At 32.7% G+C, this 12,411-nt stretch overlaps 1 protein-coding gene across 2 annotated transcripts in view; it reads right to left on the bottom strand.

The window, feature by feature from the left end:
- Window positions 1–12,411, bottom strand: part of KCNT2 (potassium sodium-activated channel subfamily T member 2) — a 369,346-nt gene that overhangs the window by 18,041 nt on the left and 338,894 nt on the right. For both annotated transcript variants that reach the window (XM_082654683.1, XM_082654684.1), the window contains one exon: window positions 5,612–5,912. In XM_082654683.1, the coding sequence (XP_082510809.1) occupies window positions 5,612–5,912 (301 nt within the window). The remainder of the gene's footprint in view (window positions 1–5,611; window positions 5,913–12,411) is intronic.

The raw sequence follows: 12,411 nt of genomic DNA, 5'->3' as shown, positions 1-12,411 counted from the left end.
AATAGTTTTACTAAACATCCCTATTGGGCTAGTCTATAAAGTAAAGAATGCATAAAAATGCATTTTTAGCAATTATAGTGTTAATATTCACATTATATTATATTCTGAGACTGTTTTATATATACTGTGAAAAAATACAATATGATTTTTTATAATTCAATCATTTCTATTGTTATTGACAAGCAGTAATCTAGGTGTAGGAAAAAGAAAGTATAGATATAGGACAGGAAAAGTTAAATAAAATCCCTATAGCCTGCATTTTAATTGTAAGTATCCATATGAACTGGTGAAATAGTTTACCTATCTATCATCTATCTATCTATCAACTGTCTATCTATCTATCATCTATCTATCTATCTATCATCTATCTACCCAATCTTTTAGCTCTTGACTGAAAAACTCAGATAAAGTGACAAACACAGTAAAAATGAACATCTCTGAAACTTGGTTATAATCTTGAAATACCATTTCCCACTAAAAGAGACAGGATCCTTGGAGGGATGGCTTATTTTAGGTGGGGAGCATTTAGTCCTACAGAGAGCAAGGGAAGTCGATCACAGACAGTTGATGTCATGACAAAAGGACCCAGGAGGCTATCTGAAGAAGCTCCCACTGGCCAAATTTAGAACAACATGATGAATAATCTAATAACATATGGATTAAAACATATAAAATACATTTAAATCTAGGAGTTCATAGTAATAACAAAAAACGGTTAAAAAAAGAAAAGGCAGGGAATAGAATAGGCCAACGTAGAGTGGAAATTCAGAGTCTAGGAAACCGCAGGACAGAGAGTGAGTTTCTTCAAGAAATAGATTGCAGTAGGAAAAATACAAAATGAGGGAAATTAAAAATGGTTTAACAAACTTGTCACCCATCTCCATGCACAGACCTTCATTAATCCTAATTTAAATAAAGTCTAAAAAATTTATGACATTTGTGAGGTCACTGGAAATTTGAACAAGTGAACACTCGATGATATTAAAATTATTTTTAAGTGTGAAAATGGTAGTTGGCTATATTTTTTAAACTAGTACTTAAATGATAGATCTACTATCTATATATTTCAGTATCTACTGAAATATATGAGGTCTGAAATTTACCTGAAATTAATATGAGACATGAAGGAAATTGGTGGGCATATACATGGAAGAAAATAGGCCATGAGTTGATAATTGTTGAAGCAGTAAAATGAGTATACGTGGGTTCATTATACTTTTCTTTCTACATTTATTCGTGCTTGAAATTTTCTATATTAAAAATTTTTTTAATCAAGAATAAGACAGAAAGGTTAGTCTCGGGCAGAAAGGACACCTTTTCCTCTGAAGCTGCAAACATTCTGGCTTATTTTTAAAACACTCACCCTTCCACTCTTGCCATCATTCTCAACAGACGATTATATCTCTTAACTATCACGTGAAATATTACTCAACTTCCTGTCAAAATACCTACCTGTTTATGCATTTTAAAACAGTCATCTTTTCCTCACTTCCAAATATCTAAGCAAGGGCTCCAACTGTGATATCTTTCCTATATTTTCTTTCAACTTCTCCACTGGTGGCTTAATCTTATTTAAACATGCTCTTACCTCTCTGACCTTAAAAAAAAAAATAAAAGAAAAATAGTCCCTCTTCCCTCTCTACTTTCTCATCCAGATTCTTCCAGATTTCTCACCTCTCCTTCACCATGACATTTCTTAAAAAACATCCACTGAGTCAGAGAATAGTTGTCTTTCAAAAGACATTTGCCTTATCTTCCTAAATATTAGATTCAGGCCACTGAAAATGAAACATACTTGCTTGCCAATGGGACATAGTGGAAATGGTGTACACAACTACTTAGTAATATCTTTTAATTGAGGAGACAACCCTTTCTTCTCTGGTCTCTGCCTCCTTCCTCCTGGATGGAATTTCAACATACGTCTTGTACCGTGATATGACTTTGGCAATGGAAACAATAGATCATGGAGCAATAAGACAGAAGACTAAATTTTCAATATCTTGAGGTCCCTAATATATGAAATCCACTATATCTAGATCTTAATTCATCCTAACGCTACTCAAATCTGGCTTTCACACATGCTATCCAACTGATACTATCCTCACCAAGGTCAGCAATGACATATCACTATACTTTCTGCACTATTAATCATTCTCTCCCATTTCTCTACTGCAAAATTTCAACATTTTTTTCATATCATAAAACACATAGGACATACAACTTTATATTACATTGGGGTAGCAGTCAAACCTGCTTATGACTAGAAGTGACCAGCTTCTGACCAACCCAGGCCCCACCTGGCCTTTGAAAGGTATAAAGAATCAATGTAACAATAAAACATGTAACCGACTGATAGCATATTATTGTACTATGACACATCTTTTGGGTAATTCAGTTCTAGACACTTCAGCCTCTTGTTTTATAAAGAAAATAATTCTTCCCTTAACATTCCAGGAATGTATTTTCTAGAGTTCTCTTGTAGTCCTTCACCTGGGGTTATTCCATCTACTTCTATGACCTTACTCAAAATCTATACGCTGATGACTCCCAAGTCTATATACACATCTCATTTGTTCTTCTTGAGCACCGGACAGCAGAAATCTAGCCTCTTATGGATCATTATCCATTTGAAGTCTTCCAGGCACTCAAATTAAATGTATTATCTTCACCCTAAAGTATTCCTCTTCTTCTAAGCTCAGTGAATGTCACCACCATGCACTTACTTGCTCCAGCTAGAACCCTCAAAAGTCATCTTTTGACTCCCTTTTCTCTCCTTTCTGTCTCATATCCAATAGGTCAAAAGAAATCTATTCATTCTCTTGAATCAGGCAACACCTACTCAAGAAAAATCAGATTATGACTCGTGGTTAAATCAATCATCATGCATTGTGTATAAAGCACTTAAAAATATTTCAAATCTGTAAAGCGCTACAAAATATTGACACTAATGTAGGAAAAATAAGTGGTCCAGTGGATTCACAAAAATATATGGAGTCAAAAGTCACAAGTTAAAGGACTGACTTGAGTGTATACTAGGTTGGGAGATCCAAGTAAATCGTTTATATTTGAGACCCAGTTTTCTCATCTGTAAGCACTCCATTTGTTCATGCAATCAACATGCAGCTACTGGGTTCCTATGTGTCAGGAAATGTGTAATTGGTTTAGGGATACAAAGATTAAAGAATGAGTAAGACATTTCCTTTTTCCCCAAAAAAGAAAAAAGAAAGGCAAACATGTAAAACAATAATTGTCTCATAGCATGTATTCTGCTTGAAGACAACATTGCCCCCAAGGGTGCAAAATGTGTTTGTTTGTTTTTTGAGGTGGGCAAAAAAAAATTACTTTTTTTATGTATAAAGCACAGACAGACACACAGTACTTAGACAGATACATGGTAGATCTGTGGGATTAGCTGAATGCCAGTTCTGGGCTAAGCACATTATTATTCATTATCCCATTTGTCCTTCACAACAAAACCTACAACATAGGTATTATTATTTCTATTTCAGAAATCAGAAAATGGCCTTGAGAAGTTAAATAATACAACAAATCTACCAGCTGACACTAGAATATAAATTCCATAAATGCAGAGGTCTTGTCTGAATAGGTCATTGGTCTATTCCGAGTACCTGGAACAGTGCCTGACACTAAGAAGGCAACCTAATAATATCTGTTGAATGGATGAATTACTGTGAGTTAGGAATAAATGGAGAAGTTCAGAGGCCCATGATGCATTAGATTCCAAATCCTGTTTTCATAATTGCTATGTTATTGGAGGGTCCCAATACAGGACTTAGAACGGATTGATGGATCTATGGGTAGATAGATGGATAGAATGGATGGAGAGAGAAAGAAGGAAAGAAAAGAGAAAAAACGGTGGACAGTGTCTGTTCTTCCTTCCTGTAAGAATTAGCATGAGAATTAAATTAATAAATTTACATAAAAAAAAGAATGGCTAAATGTAAGGTAACTGATAGAAGTTTTATTAGCAATAACATAATATGCTTTCCTGATGAGTCTCCCATGCAGTCAGTTCACACATCTTGTGTCTCTCAGAGTCAAACTATTATTTGCCACACTGCCTTCAGGACCAGCCTGGGGTTATAATGTTCATGAAACACAGCTGGAACTTGGATGGATAATCACGTACTAGAACTTTAAAAAAAAAAAGAAAAAAAATACCTGAATAATAACTAGAAAAAGTACATGTAATTATAGGACTAAGAAGTACAATCATACTTCATGTCATTAAATTGGCAAAGAGCTCCTAACATAATTTTTAAATTAAGATTTTTTTCTTTTAATTTGCCTCAATATAAGACCTTTTGTGCTTATATTAAAATTATTCGTCATGAATGAGTCTGTACTACATTTTAAGTAAGTGAAATATAATTATGAATTTCAAGTACCTATGGAATCCTGACTTCAACATATTTCAAGTTTATGTCCTCGAGCAAGATCTTTTACCTCTCGAACTTCAACTTCTTGAAGGGCAAAATGGGACACACATCTAATCAGTGTTTATAAGGAGTAATAAGAAAATATACATAAAGCACCTAACACAATTCCTGGCATAGATTAAGTACTCAGTAAATATGCTTCGTCTTCTTGTTCAAAGAAACACAGATAACTTCTTTTAAACTCCATCCAGTTCAATGATTAAAATTTCTCCCTATGTACACTGTTTCAAGTTGAGATTTAATAATAAAGATGAGATGGGGGCAAATACGGCATTTATTCTATGTTACCCTTAAAACCTACATGATACTGACATCTTAGCTCCTGATTTACCCAAGTTATGTATATATATACATATATATGTATATATATATAACAAACTAAAACACCTTATTTATTATTTGATTTTCTCATATGTTGACTAAATTTCCTTTAAATAAAATTCTTATAGTGATAAATGACATATTTTAAAATTGTCTTTGCATTATTTATTTAAGCTGTGCTATATGCAATATATATATTACGATCATATATCAACATAAGAGCATAACAATCATTGGGACATATCTGCACTGTATGAGGTTAAGCACTATTTGAGCTTCAGATGAAAGCTTTTGAAGATTCTTTGTTTCTGGATCACAACAAACTGAACAAATTTTATAGAAACATTTTGGTTCATCTGTGGCTCATCCATTTAGTTACTTGCCAATGCCACAAATTTATTTTATCCCAGGTCCTAAAATAAAATGTGTTGTGTGTGTTTGTGTGTGTGTGTGTGTGTAAAACAGACTTTGGAGCCAGACAGAACTGGATACAAATCTCAGTCAGGCTATTAACAAGCTAATTAGCAAGTTACTTGACTTAGTTTCCTTATCTCTAAAATGGAAGATTTTTTGTGAAAATTAAATTAAGATAATTCTTGTAATGGGTTCAACACAGTGTCTAGAGACCTGAGCAAATACTTAAAAATTTCAGCGCTCTCTTTTTAACATTATAATTGTCTCTAGGAGATTAGACATGTGTTACTAGTCCCTTCAAACTGACCTGTGAAACAAAAATGTGATTCTTAAGTTACTAAATTAGAGCCAACTCTGTTACAACTAACTGCAAGAAATCACAAGTCCACATCATACAATACTTGTAAAGAGCATACCATATCCCACTGTAGAAAGACCCAAGTGTTTCATTCTATTTTTCACAAGTTCAGCAAGCTCTTGTCTTTCTGACCTCCTGTAGAGGTTCAGGCGTTGCTGGGTTATTTTCTCAGCTGTTTTACCGGAGTGTTTGGGACCTTTTCTGCTCAGTCTTCGGGCCCACTGCATGCTCTTCCTCCTTAGCAGGGGATGGTCGGACTGGTCACTGGATGTTGAGTTGCGGTGGTTACTTCGGTGGTGACCTTGCTCTTTGGCATCTTTGGTGTCTTCCCACTCTTCCACACTGATGGATATTTGAGACTTTAAAAGAAATGCATATTGGTAATTAGATATTTTAGGAATCATGTAGCCTGGAGTTATATTCTTATTTTTTGCTAATATCTTAATATAATTATATATCTCATGAGAGTTTTTGCAGAAAGAGCAAAATCATAATCATTGATACTAACTTTCTGCTACTAAAAAATTAGAAAATATGTTTTTTGAACTTATATTTGAACCAGATAAAATATCCTTGCATCCTCCAATATAAGTTTCTTTATAAAAATAATTTAATTTTTTATGTATCAGAGTTATCTTATCAAATGACTACTAGCATAGAGTTGTTTGAAACCACAAGCAAAAGAACTAGATATTTTATAACTTTATTCAAATAAAGTCAATGTAATGGACTTTTCTCAATTTGCTCCTAGTATTTCACATGAAATTTAAATAAGGATTATAAAAGTTGTTTTATTTTTGGAATTAATAATCTTTTTTAAGGTTTTAAATTTACTGCTCTTTCTAAAGAAGGCATTGGCCTGAACTTTATAAAATGTGAAATTTTTTATTTGCTCATATGACCCAGAGGAAAACAAAAAGTACATTTTATTTAATTCATGCATTAATTATTCACCACATAAAATGTTTTCTGATGGAAATATTACAATATATTTCAGGAACTGTTCTCAGTGTTCTAAGTGAAACTGTGTTGTAAATATTAGTATTTCACAAATGTATTCTAGAATCACAAAGAAAACTTAAATCAGGCTATTCTCCATAGGAGGGAAAAACAATGAACATATTCATAAAGTCTATTTTGATCTACTCTTTTACTACTAAATCTGATTTTAAAGTAAGAAGCTTTCCTTAGGTCCTTTTTATAGGTCCTTAGGAGCCAAAAGTTTCCTGTTTCAAAATTGTTGCTTTTCATACCAGGAAATCATATGAACTGAAACACGGTTCAAAGCAGAAAGCCTTACTTTCTAAAGCATGCACATGCAAAGGGACAGCTTCCTGCATTTTATTCTGCATAAGAACCATGTTTAGGAATCCTGCTGTGTTTCCTGTCTGTGAATGGAAGTTTGAGCTTCAGCTACAACATGCATGTGTCGCTGGCTTCCAAACTAATAGAATTTAAATTACCAAGTTAAGTAAGGTCAGGAGTCAGATCCAACAAGATCCTTTAAAAGTGAATATAAATTATGGAGGCGCAGTCAATGCCTTACACACAATTCTGAGTGCCAAGCTATGCAATCATCTCACACTTAAATTCAATAAAAAATGTAAATATTCATTCACATTTGTTCCAAAACAGTACTGTAGAAGAGTGATATCAAAACAATTTGTTTAACCTTCATAGTTTCATGATAAGAGACTATTTCTCTCTTGTTTAGATTGAATTATTTATATATGTATATAACTAAATCACTGTGCTGTACACCTGAAACTATTGATAACACGACATTGTAAATTAACTATACTCTAATTTTTTTTTTAAAAAAGAAATAATTCAATCTAAACAAGAGAGAAATAGTCTCTTATCATGAAGCTATGCAGGTTAACAAATTATATATATTATACATATAATTTTTCAGGTTCTTTTCCCTTATGGGTTATTATAAGATATTGAATATAGTTCCCTGTGCTGTACAGCAGGCCCTTGTTGGTTATCTATTTTATATATAGTAGTGGGTATATGTTAATCCCATTGGGATAAGAGAACATTTCACCCAAAATATAGAAGCCTCATTTTAGCTATAGAAATTTAGGTTGGAAGTATTAAAAATTTTAATACAATGGTTTTGCAGTAATGGATACCTTTATAAGTCTTAACTTATTCTAGTTTTATCTGGTTGATAATATACTGAAAATCCTCTTCTCTGAAAGTAAAATACATAAACCCTTGAGTAATATCTACCATCATTAAAGAATATCAATCTTTGTTCAGTAATTTCAGTTTATGTGTACTTTGTGGCAAAAATGAAAACATGTTAGTTCATTCATATTTAGATACTTGGCTTGTAGAGATTCACGAATCACAATATTAAGTTTATTTGAAGTAATCTTTCTAGTCATAAGTCTCTGTAATAGTTTGATTCCTACAAATATGTGGAAATAGTAATCTTGCCAGACCAAATACTCAAGATATGCCCATATAATGTCACTGACAATTAAAGTCATGGAACCGTAAGTTAATAAATATTTTAAGGGAGAGACTGGAGATTCGCTTCTCTTCCAGGTAGACGATACAACAATATTTGTCTTTGTGAATGCTTCCTCTTAGTTGTGTGTACCAGGAATTATATCAAGTATATATTAGCTAAATAATACTGGATCCCTTATTCACCATTGTTTTGAATTCCCTAGGGAAATGATATCATGATTTATACAAAAAATCCATAGGACTCACAAGGCATTTTTATCATTATTTCAATAAAAGTAACATCTCTTTTTATATACCAGTTTAACTAAAGAGAAAAGAATTAGAAGGATTAGGGGATCAATTTTAAGAAATTTAAACTGACAATACATAGATTGTTCTCTACATGTTTGGAATTTGTATGCCTTTCTCCCATCCTTCCAGTATGACATAATAAAAAGTACTTTGAATTTTTCTGCATTAAGATACACAAACTTGACTGATATTTTGGATATTTCCTAGCTCTGTGCCTATAATAAACTGTGTAACCATTATGTAACATGAGAATAATGATACCCATCTTCTACCTCACAGAAATGTGCAAATTCATATAACACATTAATATATTAAAAAAACATGTCACCTGTATCCTTCCACACATAATAATAATATTAATATATCCTAGTAAGAATGATGATCCATAATATCAGTTACTTTGGTAACAAACTGAGTTATTCTATTGCTGGGTACTGAACTTGTGTAGGCACACATGTGTGTGCCTCTGTGTTTTAAAAGAAGGTCAACTTATAAATACATTTTCCTGGTGTCATTTCATCACCTGGTTGTAACTCTACTGTGTTCCTAACATGACATCATGACCTACTGGAAATAGAGTAGTGCTAGGATACACGAACGTGCCTTCATCGTAGGACCTTTTCCTGAACATAGAGTCAGGGTTATAGAGTGGTTAAAAGCAAGTATTCTGGCATCAGATAGAGCTCGGTTTAAATACAAGTTCTACCACTTACCGGTTCTGTATTCCTGGTTATGTAACTTAAAAGATTATCCCCAGTTCCCTATCTGAAAAATGATAATTATATTATTACTTTGCTCAAAGTGTTTTTCCAAGCAAATCTAAAAGATGACTCATGAAGAGTGCATAATATAGTGACTGTCTCAGCAAGTGCTAAGTAAATATTAGTAAATATTATGGTTCATAATCTTATATGAAAATACCATAAAAGGGAGAAAAGAAAAATAAATAATTATGAGGTGCTATACAAAAGTAAAGCATAAGTATGAAAAAGGAATGACTCATATTTTGGTGCAGTTCCTCTACCAGTGACTATATTTCATAAGAAATCAAGGTGCTATAATCAAATTCTTGGGGGTGAAGTTTCCTTGGTTAAAGTTTTGTGAAATCTGAAAAACAAAATAGGTATTTAAGCCAAAGGGGAGATTTATTATTCTGTACTGCTTCTATGAATTATTTTTCACTATTTCTATGAATAATGGGAGAACTCTGGCTTGACTTTTTGTACTTTTATTGTCAGAAGCCTAACATAATTATTAACCTGAAAAACCAAAGTTTAACGCTAATGTTTGTGAGAATGAAAAAATATATTTGCATATTGCCATGGTCTGATCTGAATGTTTGTGTCCCCTCAAAATTCATATGTTGAAATCCTAATTCTCAAGGGTATTTGTAGGTGGGGCCTTTGGGAAGTGATTAGGTCATGAGGGTGGAGCCCTCATCAGTGGGATTAGTGCCCTTATAAAGGAGATCCCACACTGCTTCCTGGCCCCTTCTACCATGTGAGGATGCAAGGAGAAGTGTGTGACCAGAACAGGACCCTCACTGGACAGTGCTGCTACCCTGATCTTAGGCTTCTAGCTTCCACTGCTATGAGAGATAGGTTTTGGTTGTTTATAAATTACCCAGCCTGTGGTGTTTTGTTACAGCAGCCTAAATGGACCAAGACACATATTGTACATGAAATGATTCTAGAAACATATTTATATAGTTCAGTAAGGAAATGAAAAATTCATATGGCTACTCCAACAACAATTTTCATATACATTTAAAACTTCATCTTTTTTTGTTATATTATTTTCCAAATATTTATCAAACAATATGGTTGAAAAAAGCTAAAAGTGTATCTTCATAATAGTAAGACTGGAAAACTTTATAAAGAAGAAAATGTATCTTATGCTTAAAAGAGCTTAAGTACCTTAATTTTCAGAAAGGTAGAAAGTGTCAGATTGATAAGATATATGAGACATTCTTTTCCATACTTCACATGCACACAGACACACACACACAGCTGACTCTATTCAACTTCTCTCAATTTTTTATTGAACAGTTATTCATGTCATAGGTTATTGAGCATCTGTGGAACAAAGTGGTATTTTAAAATAAATCAATTCACCCAGCAGTTTGAAAGTGTTTGTAATCTGGATTAGTGGCTCCCTTAAGAATAGTTTTACAGCCTTAATAATAGACTTAAACTGTGCTAGCTGATTTATGTCTGAAGACATTCTGGACTGTTGCTAAAGAAAACAGATGAAAATGAAATCAATGGAGATTTGTTAGTTGAATCTTATAGGAAAGAATTCCTATAAAATGTTTTCCATTAAAATAGGTTAAATTATAATATTTGAAAGATCATCTAAATTTAAATCTACAAGCAACATGGCTAGTAACTCTGGGTCCCCTGGAAATATCTTTTTATCAGTACAAATCCACAGAAAGACGTTTCTCCATTTTCAATAAAGACTCAGTTTAATAAGTTCATTTAGTCTGTGGTCCAAGAAGAGATATAAAATAACTAGTTACATTGTATTTAGATGTATTTTCAGAATCACAGAGATAATTAAAGAACAAACAATATTATGGTCTAAAAAATGCTGGATTTGGAATCAAATGCTAAGTTGTATTTTTAATCACATCAGGTAAATGCTTCATGACTTTGAGCAAATCAACTGAGCTTCTTGAAAAATAGTGATCATAATACTTATCCTGGTTTTCATAGCAAAAATAAACAAAACTTACAAGAAAACAGTAGTAAAAATCTCACCAAAATTCTAAAACCAAATAATTTCTCAAGAATTCAGGCTCAAATAATCGATTTTCTAAAGCTAATAATTTGATAGAATAATTAACATTATTCCAATCTCTTGGCTTCATCCATATCTAAAAATAAGATAATTCATCTACATGTTCTCTTAGGCACCTTTCAATTTTATCGTTATTCTATGAATATAAGGTTTACTAGTAGTAGGTAGAATCTCCATTAACTATTAACTCACCATTTCAATCCAATAACTTCAAAAGTCAATGTTTAATTTTATGTCCAAGTGAAAAAAAATTTTCCGATTCTCTAAAGATAATGTTGAATAATCTACAAATTTATGTTACTTATTTTCCACTATGGTCAGACCACATCTTTTCCTCCTCCTTCCCCTCCCCCCTTCTTTTCTTTCTCCCTCTGTCATATGTAAGACCTATCTTTCTGTTGTTATCTGTAAGAGAAAATCAAACCTAGTCAGTTACTTTTCTATTTATGAGTTAAATCTCATTTTTGATTATTTGTTTGTTCTAAATGTACAATTAAGTTATATATTCACACATCTTTGGTTTTCCGTGTGTGTGTGTGTGTGTGTTGTATGTGTGTTTAATTAAATCTCTGCTTTCTTTGCTATCTGTGAAATTTGAAACTTGGCTAATTTATTATCTCGATATTATTTCTCACATTGGTCATTAATTTTTTTCCTTTGAGCCTTCAAAACTGTCATTCAGAAACAACTAATGTACAAGGGTTTCAATTATCTAATGCCTTTCCTAGTGCTTTAAGCCCAGAAAATCTTACTTTTTTCTTCTTTGTTTAGGATCTTGAATACTATTATCATGAACTTGCTAACTACATTGTGGATGTTTTCCCTTAAAATTTAACTAATTCATCTTGGTTCATAAGAAAAAACTGAGAAATAATTTTGACCTAATTTTAGTTGTTTGTTTGTGTTCTTTTACTAGGAGTCTTGTAAAGTGTTTATAAATATGTAGGTGTTAGTTGGCATATATGTTACTCATTTTGTTTTTTATCACATGCTTAGGAAGCTACACTCCAAAAGAACTAGTTCAGTTTTTAAATTTTTACAGACCAAAGTCTGAGAAGCATGTTTGGAAATGGATATTAAGGGTACGGGGTAATGGTGGAAGAAACATAAAGTTGGATCGGGCAGGATTTATTGGGCTCACTAAGTGTTTAACGTTACAGCCTGGGGAGTCAGAAAGTGTTCTTAAAGTTGTAACAATTGGTACAGGAAGCAGGGTATCTAGGCCACGACTGCCAGCTACACAGTTTTATGTTGCATTTATTCAGTCCTCCCACGCTTCTG

Source organism: Grampus griseus (assembly GCF_964374135.1).
Source record: "Grampus griseus genome assembly, chromosome: 1".
Lineage (NCBI taxonomy): Eukaryota > Metazoa > Chordata > Mammalia > Artiodactyla > Delphinidae > Grampus > Grampus griseus.
This window is presented reverse-complemented; position numbering and strand designations above follow the sequence as displayed.